Consider the following 14,200-nt stretch of genomic DNA (forward strand, 5'->3'; position numbering starts at 1 on the left):
AACGGTAAAGCCACAGGTTATCCTTAAAACATTAAACAGAAGTTAATTGTTAATATTATCTGTGCCAACGCATATTAAAAGTTAGACAACGGACGTTTGTCTCAGTTTGTTTCTTATAATTTGCATTTTCCAACAATAGTAATTGTGAGTCGTTTAGTTTCATTATTTTTAATTATTTAGCAGGCTATTTTATTTCCATAAATACAATGTCTTTACCGGTAAGTTGTCATCATTATTAATTATATGTTTCAACTTGGGTTAGTTCTAATGTTATGTTTGCAGACCGAGGAAAGTGTGAGGCGCAATAGTGAGAGCGAGGGTGATGCAGAGTCTCCAGAACATGACCCTCACTTTGAACCTGTTCTATCGTTGCCTCTAGTGGATATTCAGACTAACGAAGAAGATGAAGAAGAGCTAGCAAAAATCCGCGCCAGGCTCTACAGATACGACACCGCCGATCATGAATGGAAGGTTATTATAGTATTTTTTCTATATGGTTCCTGATTAATTGAAACGAAAAGTCTATCCTCTAAATATTTTAATTAACTTATTTATCTACTTAGTGATGTGAATGTGATGTATTTTATAATATTACTTTAAGGAACGCGGTACTGGTGACATAAAATTACTTCGCCACAAGTTAAACAATACAGTAAGAGTTGTAATGCGACGAGACAAGACACTAAAAGTGTGTGCAAATCATTTTATAACTCCTGATATAAGAATGAATGTGCACTGTGGTTCTGACAAGGCTTTTAATTGGTCTGTTTTTGCGGACTTTGCTGATGAAACTATGAAACAGGAATTGCTGGCTATAAAGTTTGGCACTGTGCAGAGTAAGTTTTTGTAAATTATAAAAAATTGTAATTGTTATTATTACTAGTAACATATTGTATACTTTCAATATATAAACACTTATAGTTGAAATATTTCTAATGATTAGATGCTGAATTATGGAAAGCAAAGTTTGCCGAAGCCCAAGAAATTGTAAGAACAAAATGTATTCTGTATACCCAAGATCTATCATCAGATGATGAGAGTAGTATCACTAGAAGTGAAGACACTGATACTCCTGAACCTAAAACTACCGACAAAGGTGATGAGGATTCAAAGAAAGACAGTCTAGAAAGTGATGGTGTGGTTCTGAAATTAAAAGAACTGAAAGTGGATAGTGAAAAATCTGACTAAAACAAGCATTTATGAATGTGGTCTAAGAGATCTTATTCCTGTAGCATGGACAGTCAAAATATAAATTTAAAAAATATAAGTAGACTAATATTGCATTAAAAATGCATAATGCAGTTATTAGTAGTATTTTTTACATTGCGCTTCATTTCTGTACCTTCTGCAGCGTATGAGACTGTTGGACAATGCAAATTTAAATAATTTCAGACTACAATCTCTTGTTTAGTTTACTTTGAATTTCCATTATATTTAGTGCTATATTTTTTAGTCATAAAAGGTATGTTCTTTATTATTAGGTATTATGCATTTTAAAGTAGCATTAAAGTTAGATTTAATATTTTTATATTATTACATTCACTAGGGACTATTTTTATTAAGGCTATTGTTGTAACCTACATACCATTATGATTGGATTGGAAATTTAATACAAGCTGATATGATTTAATGTTTTTAAGTACTGTAGCTCACTTGCGCATTGTTTTTGTCATAATCCAAAAATTGTAAGTAAAAGTAATCAGGTCTTTCCTGTTCTTTTATATGGCCAATGACATAAAATATTCAAATTATTTGTATAAATAAGACAATTAAATTACATAAAACAACCTCTTCTTTTTTTCACTTTTATTCTGCACATTTTGTATTTTTTTAAATATATATAAAATACTATTACCAGTATCATCATCAGTCAAATGTGAACGAGATATTACAAATACATACACACAATTATAGACTTGAAAATGCATAATTATCAGTGTAATTAAAATAATTATCTTATTCTTCTAAAATTAAGGAATATCACACATACCAGAAGTAGCCAAATAATTTTCATTTAAGGATGTAATAAGAAACCGTGCTAGTAGAAGAGATTTTACTGAAGTAATTAAAAGTAAGCTTAATAATAATAGCCTACAGTTCATCCTTATATTGAATTTCATGAAGTTGGAATGTTTGAAGAATGTTCAGTCTCTGGGCCATATCCAGTTTCTTTTCATCAGATAACTTGCCACTCATAACTTTCTTTACACGATCATTTTCAGTTTTAACAAAATTGTCACCTTTGATAAGAACTTTTTCCATTATAGTTTTATATATTTTTCCAGTATTTTTACCCTGTAAATTAAAGTGTTAATTAGATGAAAATGTGTTTATACATATATTATACTAAACTATAACACATAAGCCATATAATTTTTTTATAGAACAATTTGGAGGTCCTTTTCAGTATAATATTTGATACCTAATAAGTATTATTATTTCTTATTTATTAGAGTATTTATGTTCTTATAGTGTAGTAGTAGTAAACATTATATTTATATATATTAGTATTCCATATAATAAAACTAAAAACAGTTTTGAAAAATTACCTCAGAGTCAAGCACTTTGAGAGCATCTTCAGTTTTCTTTAAAATATTGTTTCTCTCATCCTTTTTCGCTTTCATGAATTCAATAGCAAGCATGTCAAGTTCGCGCACACATCCAGGGAGGCTTAGGTAGATGCCGGTGTTTTGTCGAACAAATCGCCTTAACTGATCAGTAGTGAATCCTTGAGAATCGTCAAAAGTTATAGGTTCATTTTGACCTTTAAGAAACAATTTCACCACTGGAAAAGTTTCCTTTGTGGCCCCATATTTATTGGCAAGTTCTGAATTTTCTTTTTCGCCGTAATCTTTAACACCGACTTCTGCAATGACTAGTTCCTTAACGTCCTTTGCTTCTTTAGCTATCGCAACAAAAGCATCATGTTTATCGCCGTAAGGAAATGCTACATCAAACTTTACAAGAGATGCCGAGAATGTATTTATTATTTTATCAAACGAAATTTCATCCAATTCGATAGAACCGCTAGATGCGGACACTTTGTAAACAGCTGGAATTGCAATAAATATTGAGAGCACTAATGAAATTTTTCTGTTAAAACTCATGTTTAACTTAAGTCCGACCAGAAAATTCTTTGGTTAATGTTAACTGTTAATATTCTGAAACTGACCGGTGTATTTATATAAATCCAAACAACTATCTAATCAAATCGACCGCTAGCCGCTAGGAAATGTACCCTAACAAATAACAATGTATGTATTTAAATTTTAATCTTATTGACAAGTATGACGTTTGACAGTTCTTAACTGCGCTCTGAAGGTGGTTGCTAATAACGACTATAGGGCAATTCCATTGGAAATATTGATTTTAATATCCGAGAATTTGATGTTTTGTTCATTTAATGGTCCTTTTTAGTATAGAAACATTGTTATATTTCGATATTGGGTCAATACGTGTTAAATTTTTATAAGTATGACATGATATGTAGATATTATTGGTATGACTCAAACGATTACTATTGGTTCAAATAATTATATGCTGACCGTGGAGATATTTGATTGGTCTCTACGGGTAACTGTGATTTCGCTTTAGAACAGTTTTGAGCGTTTGTTTATCAACTACTTTGAATGAAATGGCTATGAATTAGAACTTGTTTTCACCCAAATCGATTTAACTAAGTCTGTTCAAGCTTAAAACCGAAGACGGTTTAAAAGTGTATATTACATATAAGTATTATTATCGTCAAAACTCTAAGTAGATACTTGAGTAGGTAGAATTGAGTGGAAGATTGACGGTTTTTTGATGAGATAAACAGAGTTGTGTTTGAAGCTTTTGTAAAACAATAAACCTGTACTAATTATGGCTTTGATTAGTCACAAGCAAAAACTATACTTTCGATCATATTAATAACATACCTATTGTTATTGATATGACAGAAAGTATACCTTTTTATTTTATTGCAAAACTTAAATCGCGTAAGGATACAGTCGCCTTCTAAAGTCGAAGCTAAGTGTTTATTAAGCTAAATAAATAGCAGTTCTTGTTTTAAACGTGCAAAGAGTTTCATTCTTATGATATTGAAATCGTCACCAGCTATATTAAAACAAATTTGTTGTTCTGATAAACTAACTTAATATTTTGAGTTCCTATATTTTACTATTAAGTGAAGTAACTGTATCTAATAAAAGTGTTATTTTTTTTGACCTCTTATTATTTGATCTAAATTAAACCAATGTCCCGATTGGAGTCAATGAATAAATTGTCACTTTAGTTATAACACGATATCTTAAAATAAGTTTGATACTTACTGTCGAGAATCACAGTTTAGCCAGTTTTTTTAATTTTTCAACAAACAAATACTCTATACATATAATTTTATTGTCTTTCGTTTTAAAACCATCGCTTTGCAAGGTTAGTTGTGATTGTGATTTAGATTTGTGATAGAAGCTTGAATCAACATAGCGCGGTAAACAAGCTCAGGCAGTAGGCACAACTGACGAGCGTGGCGTACCAGCACCGGCCACCGACGTGCTGACTGGTCATTCTATTTCTGGCCATTCCCGCTCTATTCATCCCATTATTATGATGGATATATTATTGTTAACTACGGAGATTATAAAATAATTTCAAGATACCTTCTCATATTAAAAGTAGTGTAAATTTAATGAATTAATGTGATCTTAAGTTGTTTTGAATGTTTACAGGGTTTTCTCATTGCGTATTGGTCCATGGGCGACGAAAAATGGTTGGTTATGAGCTATTTCAAACGTTTAACGTTAAATCTTTTTTACCTCTAAATCTGCTTTGATAATAAATTCGAATGTTATTTTTGAATTTGATTCAATGTAATAAAAACTTTGATATCTTTTTTTATTGTATTTCATTTATTTCAGTATGAAAATATATTTATTTTTATTTTTCCATGTGTTTTTTGCATTTGCTAAAAATATAAAACCTTTGGCAGAATATGGTAAGTCTATTACAATTTCCGGTGCCTAAATTACATTGGAAGGTAATACTCTGTTAACGTTAATCGTGTCCTTATTCTAGCGCTTGTTCAAAAGCCGTATGTACCAGTTGAAAATAGTAAGTTTTCTAAAATAATCCAAAAAAAATTAAGCAATCCTATTATTAAATTGTATAAAATTATCTTATTATATAATAAAAAATATATTTTTAGATTTAAAATTATTAAGTGGTTCAAATCCACAAGACTTAATTAAAATTCAGGACGGAGGAGCCTTGTGGCCATTTGGAGTTATTACATATTATTTCGATACCAAGAGCTACGGTGAGTCTCTTGACATTTTCAACAGCATCATTTTAATTCATAGTCAGATATAACTAGTATATATGTTTTATTTTTTTACGAATAAATGACTGTTATAACTTAGGCTGAATATAGTAGAAATATTAGTTCACTATAACGTAGATTGTTGAACAGGCTTCAATAAATGATACTACAGTTACTTGTTGTTTTAAAATTTAAAATTAGAATTTTATTTACTTTATATATTATAACAATTGGTGCACAAATATGGAAAACCAAATTTATTGTTGTTCTAAACGTACATAAGCAAACTTTATTTGCAGACGAAATAATTGCTCAGCGTGTTCATTCAGTAATGGATGCAGTGCAAAGTGCATCTTGCGTCAAGTTCAACTCCGTTGTGACGAAGCCCGTTAATATCACATGGTTGCACATAACTAACCCACAGAAAAAACGAGAATGCGTTCATAAAACTTTAACATTGGATGGTCAGGAAATAGTAAGTCCTTTCACCGTTTGTGATATCGACTTTTCTTTTTTTGTAACTGAAATAAATTCAAAGCCCTTTTATCCTCAGTTTTCTATCTAATACAACGAGAAACCTACGAAATTTTATTACAATATTAATAATAAAACATAGCATTTAATAGATATACACTTTAACCAAGATATGATATTAGTAAAATCACCTTATCTGGTAGGTTTTAGGGATTAATAAATTTGAAGGTAAATTATAACAACTAATTTTCATAGACTGTAGTCCTGGGATACGATTGTCTTAAGGAAAGTGATATACTTCATGCCTTACTCCACGCTATTGGATTGAAAGACGAGGTGTCGCACCCGTATCGTGATCGCTATATGCGAGTGCTTTGGAACAATATTAGACCAGGTAAAATTCGAACACAAACTTCTGATGATGTTGAGGGATTTAATACATGTATATTAGTTACTGCCATAAGCAGCGCCGCTAAGTATGGGCTGTTGAAAGGCGGAATGTGCTGTTGCCAGTGCTAGTAAATGGAGATACGATTGCTAAAAACTACTTTACACTCGTAGGGTATTTTTTTTATTAATAATCGTAAATTGTGTATATTTTATAGAATATCGTCACCTTTATCAAATACAAGGATTACATTCTTCAAAAGTTTTGACAGAGTATGATCCAACAAGTGTCATGCATTTTCATGATAGAGCATTCAGTAGCAATGGACAGGCAACCATTATACCTTTGGTAAGAAATGTCTCGTTTACTATGCTTGTTCATCATGGATGCTTCCAACTTTGAAAATTTCCAGATTTAAAACGTTTGAACAAAATAATGGACCGTTTAAACTAATGCAAGGCCCGTACATGTAATAAATATTTCGTGTTGTTTGCGCAGCGGCATTTTCACGTACGAGCTCATTTTCGACAATTGTCTGAATTTGAAATTATTAATACGGCTTTCGAATAAAGTTTATTTGAATTTCGATTTGCGCGCCAATCCATATATAAATCTCCAATAATCCAGGAAAAGACCCAATATAACATTCTTAAAGCAGGCCTACTCTTATACTAGGTACAATACACCTGCTAGGTAAATATTGTCTAATTGATAAATTGTGTTATTTAAAGATATCTGGACTAATCATCTCTCCGTCTGATCATCTGTCACAACTGGACACTATGAAACTAAGATTGATGTTCGAACATGAATGTAACAAACGTAAAGTAAGTGAAGTTATAGATTCATGTAAAAATGTATTCTACGATAAACTTAAGGGATCAGTAAATTTAAATTCAATGGTTCAAATCTTTGAAAACGGAGTTGGATATTATGGTCCTCCTAATAAGAAAGCCACCAATGAAAAATCTGTAAACAAGAATTATCAAGTGAATGTTAAAAGTACCCAAAACGACGGTCAAAGTTATGAAACAGAAGTCAGTGATGATTATTCTAAAAAAAGCGATTCAGACATAGCATCTACTATAAATGACAGAGTAATAGATACAAAGGAAGAAATAACAGTTGAAGATTCAAATAATTATGATGAAAAAAAAAGAAAGTTATGAAAAGAAAAGAAAATAAGCGATAGATACTCAATAAAAAAGGGAATGATAATCTTTTCTTTTAAAAGAACTTGGTAAATCCAATGAGTATACCTTTTCATATAAACCTTTTCATATAAACTATTTGAGGAATTTTCATATAAAATATTTGAGGAATAAATAAAAATCTTCTTTTGTTTATTAGATGTTCTATTAAAACAAATGAAATATGATCTAAAATTGTCGTTTTGAAGAAACACTTTGACTTCGCAATGCGCACTGCTCTTTATAGATTAGGTTTAATTTTCGAACGTCGATATAGCTTAAGCCTTGCCAGTGACCCATGGCCCAACCATCATTCTAAAAATTATATTAAGTGTATTATATATGCAAATAGTCACACAGCTAACCCGTTGCTTCCGTAAAAAGGAGAATTATAAACTATTTGTATTAAAAATAATAACTAAAAACGTATTACTGAGATTTTCAAAATACATACCCATATTGGATACATGATGTTTGTAACACCATCTTTTATTTGTAACCACGGGTAATGCATAACGCTCTGGTAGTCGTAGGCAAACCCTGCTGCTGAGGCCGGCGGAAGCTTATGTGACATTTCAGATTTAATTTCTGAAAAGCCCAAATAAATTTTGGAATAGGTTCAGAAGTCGAAGATCAGATAGCAATCAGAGTAAGCAAAATGTAGCGCATCTTATATGCGATTGAAATGTTACGTATTTTAATAGTATATAGTATATAATATTCGAAACCTGGAGTAAGATTATCCCACACGATTTTAAGAAACAAATCACGATCGTGCATATTATGTTGATGGTCCAAACCTAACACGTGTACAAACACGTGCAAAAGATCATTCACCGAATTAAAGCAATCATTATTGATAACAAGATCCTGAAACCAATGTTGCAATTGAATATCATTACTGAAGCACCTATGTTTTATCGTATATTTTAATATTATTCGAGTTGTTCACATCATCGAAGAGCACAGGGAACGCTAGATTAGATATATGTATTTTGTTAAAATCTCTATTCATTTTACAACTAGAATAATGTTATGCTTGTTTGTTGGAAATATTCCCCAACTGTTTCTAAGTTACATACAAGCATAAGTTTAATTCAATTATCAACCCCTGAATACTTACTTTATGTCCATTTGGTCTTCCTGGGGGATGACATTGGCACCCAGGCTCGGACGATCTAACCAAGGTTAATATATTCGCTGCATGTCGTCGTAATGGTAATATTATATTACGTTTTAATCGAGTAGCTGCTGAAATTTTTTTGCAAAAGGTAGTGTAGTAATTCTAATTCACTTACTCAGAAAGAGTATATAATTTTGAGTTATAAGTACCTTTCGATATTTTAGGGTTATCCCAACTATCGTTTGAAATTTCATTATCAGTATCTCTTTGACTTTCCGGAGTGGAATTAGGTATGCTATATGTCAGCTTTGCTTTACCATGATTGTAAGCTGATGAATTGTGAAAAGTTACATTATCTATGTTTGATTGTTGAGGGTTTATTTCATCTTTGGTTGGTTTGTTTTTTCTATCTTCATCTGAAAGTTCTTTTTCTGAAGAACCTCTTTTTGAGTCTAGGTTTCTAAACTCAATGCATGTTTCCTTTTCTATATGACGTATTACAGCTTGAATGTTTTCTTTTTCTTCAGTTGCTGTAAATGAGAGAATAACAAAAATATTTTGTACTGTACTGTAATAGTATAATATAGCCTATAAATTTAACTGTTTTCTAATCAATAATCTTATAATATATTTATTTTATGCATAAAGATGAGTATGACTCACTAAATTCCATATCATCCCGTATCTTGTAATTAACTATACCATACGGCCAGATCCTTTCGCTAAAGTAATCATTGATTTCATCAATAGTAGCTGCTTGCTCATCTTTCCTTCTATTCATAACGCTAGGACACGTTTCCAAAAGATATTCCTTATTCCGTTCCATGCACTCGGCGTTGTATACTTTTGATACTTTTAAAATGTCTATTTCGCTTAAAGCTTCACGTTGGCCAATCTTTGTTGGTTGCTGAAGAAAAGAAGTCTGATGTTCTTATTAAAATTTTAAAAGGCAATTATAACATATAGGTAACGTATTGAAATCAGCAAACGTTAGTGAAACTGTCCGCGGGACAATTTTGACACCTGCGATTCGAAATTTAATTATTTAATTAAATATATATGCCTATAAAGATTTTAATCTTTTATAATAGTATCTTACTTGCGCCATTATGGTCATTTGCCCATTTTTAGAAAACGCTCGAGGGGGATAATGAAGCACGCTAGCGTAATCATATGGCAGATTAAGCGGATCAACTCGGCGTGCTGAGAAATATTTCTTGTATCCTATAATAATTTTGTATAAATATTGTTATTAATTTTTTCATCATAAAGAGACTCAAAGACAGCCAAAAATTAGGAGTTCTAGTTTGGATTAACTATAAAAGGGGAACTATACATATACTTGTAAATTTTTTACATAACTTATAGCATCTCTTTTCGTTTAATTTCAAGAACGTTTTACTAAGAAATATTATAGCCGTAGATATTACATAATATGTATTCGCTGTCATTCCTGATGTTCAGTTATTTATTTTATTTATTTACATAAATACATTTATTATCCTTTCAGACATGTATGTATGACTTGACTGTTCATTCTTATTTTCTACCTTTGTTTATTCATTGGTTTTATTCATTGACAAGTAATAATTATGAATAACAAGACTAGTTATTAAATCTTATATTTAGAAAAATACATTTAGAAAAATGACAGCGCAGAGATTTAATCGTTAGGCTTCTTTTTCTTGTATTTAATAACATCTGAAGTGATGTTCCCCATCACTTCAGAATTAAAAATTAAAAATTTGATGAATATATTAATAAAATACCTGACCTGCTTTTATATTGTCCCACAAGATTGTTATGTAGCTGTCTCTATCGGGCCGGGTATGTTCATGAGAGAAACCTAATACGTGCATAATTTCATGAAGAATTTCCCCTAAAGACATACAATCGTAGCCGATTACCACCATCTAAAACAAATTGATTATGAAACTGCCACGAAAATAGGGAAATACCTAGCTGCTGTGGTATCTGGCAGAATGAATAGCGCTGTGGAACACTTTGCTTCTTAGCATAATGCTGAGCCAGGGCCAATCTCAATCACAGCACACACACATTAGGTACACACGTAAAACATACCTTGTTCTTTGAAAATAAAAAAACTGTTATCTATCGTTCTTTTTTCTTTTTGATTATTATTATTTTGTATGTATCTCTGTGTGTGTTTTGATAGTAATAATTGTTATGTCTATGTCTATATAACCACTATAATGTAAGTATAACTACATAAAATTGCACCTATTACCTAACTTAATCTAAAAATGACAAACTTTAAATACATACTTTTCGAACCTTGCAGTGTTATTGTACATTTACAAAATTTAACATGAATATCAGTTATACAATATTACTGTAACGTATTTAGATCTGAGGGCTTATGTTAGGTTCGTGGACAACCTTCATCCAATTCTGTACATAAGAAGGATTTAAATTCGGGCTGTTGTGGTACTAAACCTGGCTAATAAATTACTCTATTTAATTTTTTACTCTTCGGAAAAAATGCGTCTGGTGGCGCATCCATTCTTTAGACAAAAACAGTGTCAAAAACATCAAAACGAAACGGATGGACTGACGGGATGTGGCTTAGGATGTTCAGAGCAAAGGTGTCGGTGGTAGGTATCATATAAAAAAGTTATGGATTAAACGATGTGAAAAGAGAACCTGCGGCAATGTACTGCAGCAGTTGTAGATACTTCATTTCAATGGATATGTACTATTGTATATTATTATAAGACAATATTTACCTGAACACCTTGATTGGGTTTTCTCTCGTTACTATGAACGCATTGCCGGATACCAGAAGGATTGCTGATATACAACCATTCCACACTTTGTAGAGACTTTTTATCAAGGGGTCGATCTCTTAGCCGCTGCAGCCGAATGCAAGTAACTTTCTCAAAGTAATCAAATGCTTTGATTATCACTTCCGTTAGTTGGACATCTAGAATTTTTTAACACTTATGCTTATTCCTATATATATAAATCACTTGCTGTGCGGTGCTTTGATAATATAAAAGTTTATCAAAAATTATTGGTTTCAGAATTAAGTATCGCTCCCTATTGTTATCCCTTTTGTTTAAATTAAGATGACATTTATCATATTAAATATGTGCAGGTATATAAGGGTTTTGGTCAACTGTCACCGGTAGTTATTGTTAACTTCTTATTGAATCTACTAAAAACCCAAAAATATTCATAAAAATAAAGGGTACCATAAGAATTAGGATCGATAAAATATGGAACGATCCCATGATGCCACTTCTTGGTCCAAGGCATTGTATCGGGACCTCCATGATATAGTACTTTCGCACCATCAGCACTTGGACCTTGTTTTTCAGGTCCCGATAAACTCGCTGGAGCAAAATTGAAACGCCTATGGCTGATCTGTAAATTATAACTAATAAGTTACGCAACCAATAACACCACACTAATAAGTAAAACTCAATATTGTTCTTTACATCGCCAGATACTGTTTTTATACCAACCTTTATCGTAGTCGAATCATTAAATTTTCTTTGCCTATAAGTTATTTTTTTTTCCACTTCATCGTAGAGTTTCTCAACTATGCTTTCAACTCTTTTAAGATCTTCTCTGTTTATGGCTGGATTTTCTTGTATATTTCTTCTTAATCTGGGGCGGGCTTCTTTGGCATTGCTTATAACCAGATTATTTTGTTCTTTAAAAATTTTACATATTTCGAAAGTATCTTGTCGCTTTTTCTCAACGATTCTCTCATCAACTGCAAAGATACCAAAATTATATTTAAGTTGTGATAGTAATAGCGTTTTTATCATAATAATTGTTTACATAAAACTACTAACACTGTAGTCATATTTATATTCGTATAATAGATTCAGTTTTTTTTTATAGAACAGTGACATTGAAAACAATCTAAGATTGTGGATTAATTATTGTGTTTGGGTGTAAATAAATTACCTCTCTGGACACTCAGACCCGGTATCACACACTTAATGCTTCCTTTTAACAGGCATAATATATAAATAATTTTGTAAAAAATCATCTTGTGCCACAACAGTAAGTGCGTTGTGTAGTTTCGAGAAATTAAATTTCCTTCGAATGCCATAAAAATTTATACATTATAAACATTTTTGTAGATTTGAAATAAATATGTTGCTTTAAAATTTATGTTTTGCTTTTTCCGTATCGACAATACAAACTATTCACAGAATACCCTGCGCAATAGTATTTTTTTTATGCCTATTTCCTAAATATTTCTAAGCCTCAAGTATTGAGGATCGACAGGATAATGGTGTACGAGCCAAGGCTGTACATTTTGCTCACTCACGGTTTCTTAGGTTATTAATCTTCGGACAGGGCGACATCGCGCTCCGAGAGTACCTACATATAGCCAGACCTACGAAGTGGTTAAAATGGAGTTAAAATAAAATTTTCTATGAAGTATGCGTCGAACAAGCTACCTTGCACTTCCTAAAAAACGCACGAATTTCGGGAAAAAAATGTTTACTTACGAAGGCGCACAGCTGTATAATAAACTACACACAAATATAAAAAATATTACTTCTTTCAATGTATTCAAATCGAGGCTAGGTGAATATGTAAAAAAATTACTTTTAATTTCAATTTGTTATAATTGGTTTTTATTCGTGTATCCTTGCTTTTTTTAGAATCACTCGGCTGCATTTTCAGACTATGGGGCGATTTTCGACATCTACGACTTTTTTTAAATGTAAAGTTGGAACAAACCGTGATTCATGTGGTATCAAATTATTTCTGTATAATTAGTATTATTACTATTTTCTTGTGTAGCCAAGTGCACATTTCAAGGATCGTCATGCTCACTCAAATGTCATTGCTTGTGGCGGCGTCCATGCGTCGGGTTGTCTCTCTCCCTAAAATATGGCGAGGGGGCCGATGGCTGGCCATGCGTCATACTCGTGAACGGGTGCTACTTGTGGTGACTGGTCGTTCTTGAATTAGTGTATGCGGTGATATTAGTTGTTTATACTACGTATTTGCGTGTTGTTCTCACGAGTATGTAAGTGCGTGCTCCTATTTCACCATGCCTCCTGCTGATAGAGGACAAATCTTTGTTTTTAATTGATTTTTTTATTCTTTATTACTCAATATGTCATATGGAACATGGTGTAGTGGTTGCAGCTCCTTACAAACATTGTGTAAAAAAAAACTTGGCGATTAAAAAGAGTGGCGGAGAGTTTATTGCCAGTTCTTCTCTTCCGTTCTACGCCCTTGATTTGAGAACTGGCAGTAAATGTAAAATTAAATTCATTTAATATTTCTTTTTTTGACGTTCATAAGTGTACATTGTTACCTACATGAATAAATAAACTTTGAATTTTGAATTTTTTGAATTTTTACTTTTGGGTCTGTTGCATGTACGTTACCTGAAGTATTGTTTCTCAGGTAAGTGGCATTTTTGTCTGTTTTGAGAAAGTCTTTAAACCTATTAATTAAAGCACCCCGATAACCCGGGAGCCGTACAGTACAGTGAGAGCGATAAAAATGATTGAAGTAAGGTCGTCATATTTATAGAGTATAGAATATTTAGTTCTATTAAGTTACTGTAAAAATAGGAAATTAGGAAATAAATAAATAATTAAAAAATAATAATATTTTTACCTACCTACAGACTCACATAATCGCCTAATAGGCAACGATGGCGGAACGACGTGAAGCGCATCATATCTGCCCCTTCTATTACCATTTACCACTATTACATATCACGA

General features: G+C 31.8%; 4 protein-coding genes across 5 annotated transcripts; 2 read left to right on the forward strand and 2 right to left on the reverse strand.

The window, feature by feature from the left end:
• Positions 1-60: 60 nt before the first annotated feature.
• On the forward strand, positions 61-1,788 carry LOC110993207 (ran-specific GTPase-activating protein). 2 transcript variants are annotated; one of them, XM_022259362.2, is made up of 4 exons: positions 61-218; positions 283-471; positions 602-836; positions 944-1,788. In XM_022259362.2, exons 1-4 carry the CDS (start codon positions 207-209, stop codon positions 1,186-1,188), a joined length of 681 nt encoding a protein of 226 aa, XP_022115054.1. In that variant the 5' UTR covers positions 61-206; the 3' UTR covers positions 1,189-1,788. The 2 variants fall into 2 exon arrangements, with proteins under 2 accessions (XP_022115054.1, XP_022115053.1); XM_022259361.2 differs by having other exon boundaries at positions 65-218; positions 263-471.
• Positions 1,789-2,039: 251 nt separating this feature from the next.
• Positions 2,040-3,266, reverse strand: LOC110993206 (protein windbeutel). The gene is made up of 2 exons (XM_022259359.2): positions 2,550-3,266; positions 2,040-2,295 (listed from the first exon to the last, which is right to left on the reverse strand). The coding sequence occupies exons 1-2, from the start codon at positions 3,105-3,107 to the stop codon at positions 2,092-2,094; spliced, it is 762 nt and encodes a 253-aa protein (XP_022115051.2). The 5' UTR covers positions 3,108-3,266; the 3' UTR covers positions 2,040-2,091.
• Positions 3,267-5,057: 1,791 nt separating this feature from the next.
• On the forward strand, positions 5,058-7,330 carry LOC110993322 (zinc metalloproteinase nas-15-like). The gene is made up of 6 exons (XM_022259532.2): positions 5,058-5,088; positions 5,183-5,293; positions 5,596-5,771; positions 6,026-6,164; positions 6,376-6,506; positions 6,890-7,330. Exons 3-6 carry the CDS (start codon positions 5,628-5,630, stop codon positions 7,325-7,327), a joined length of 852 nt encoding a protein of 283 aa, XP_022115224.2. The 5' UTR covers positions 5,058-5,088; positions 5,183-5,293; positions 5,596-5,627; the 3' UTR covers positions 7,328-7,330.
• A 179-nt stretch (positions 7,331-7,509) lies between these two features.
• Positions 7,510-12,817, reverse strand: LOC110993191. The gene is made up of 12 exons (XM_045634549.1): positions 12,781-12,817; positions 11,960-12,213; positions 11,687-11,858; positions 11,219-11,415; positions 10,246-10,384; positions 9,571-9,695; positions 9,135-9,378; positions 8,681-9,001; positions 8,472-8,599; positions 8,077-8,218; positions 7,803-7,936; positions 7,510-7,663 (listed from the first exon to the last, which is right to left on the reverse strand). The coding sequence occupies exons 1-12, from the start codon at positions 12,815-12,817 to the stop codon at positions 7,538-7,540; spliced, it is 2,019 nt and encodes a 672-aa protein (XP_045490505.1). The 3' UTR covers positions 7,510-7,537.
• Positions 12,818-14,200: the final 1,383 nt, after the last annotated feature.

This window comes from Pieris rapae, chromosome 3 (assembly GCF_905147795.1).
Source record: "Pieris rapae chromosome 3, ilPieRapa1.1, whole genome shotgun sequence".
Classification (NCBI taxonomy): domain Eukaryota; kingdom Metazoa; phylum Arthropoda; class Insecta; order Lepidoptera; family Pieridae; genus Pieris; species Pieris rapae.

Bases quoted from the DNA above. Each gene is read 5' to 3' on its own strand.
- LOC110993207 (XM_022259361.2), top strand. From the start codon at position 268: ATGTTATGTTTGCAGACCGAGGAAAGTGTGAGGCGCAATAGTGAGAGC. The intron at 472-601 runs GTTATTATAGTA...TATTACTTTAAG, and splicing joins CCGCCGATCATGAATGGAAG to GAACGCGGTACTGGTGACAT. The intron at 837-943 runs GTAAGTTTTTGT...TCTAATGATTAG, and splicing joins AAAGTTTGGCACTGTGCAGA to ATGCTGAATTATGGAAAGCA.
- LOC110993206 (XM_022259359.2), bottom strand. From the start codon at position 3,107: ATGAGTTTTAACAGAAAAATTTCATTAGTGCTCTCAATATTTATTGCA. The intron at 2,296-2,549 runs GTAATTTTTCAA...TTTAATTTACAG, and splicing joins TCAAAGTGCTTGACTCTGAG to GGTAAAAATACTGGAAAAAT.
- LOC110993191 (XM_045634549.1), bottom strand. From the start codon at position 12,817: ATGTCGCCCTGTCCGAAGATTAATAACCTAAGAAACC. The intron at 11,416-11,686 runs GTACCCTTTATT...AAAAAATTCTAG, and splicing joins TATCGATCCTAATTCTTATG to ATGTCCAACTAACGGAAGTG. The intron at 10,385-11,218 runs GTAAATATTGTC...AATTTGTTTTAG, and splicing joins AACCCAATCAAGGTGTTCAG to ATGGTGGTAATCGGCTACGA.
- LOC110993322 (XM_022259532.2), top strand. From the start codon at position 5,628: ATGGATGCAGTGCAAAGTGCATCTTGCGTCAAGTTCAACTCCGTTGTG. The intron at 5,772-6,025 runs GTAAGTCCTTTC...TAATTTTCATAG, and splicing joins CATTGGATGGTCAGGAAATA to ACTGTAGTCCTGGGATACGA. The intron at 6,507-6,889 runs GTAAGAAATGTC...TGTTATTTAAAG, and splicing joins AGGCAACCATTATACCTTTG to ATATCTGGACTAATCATCTC.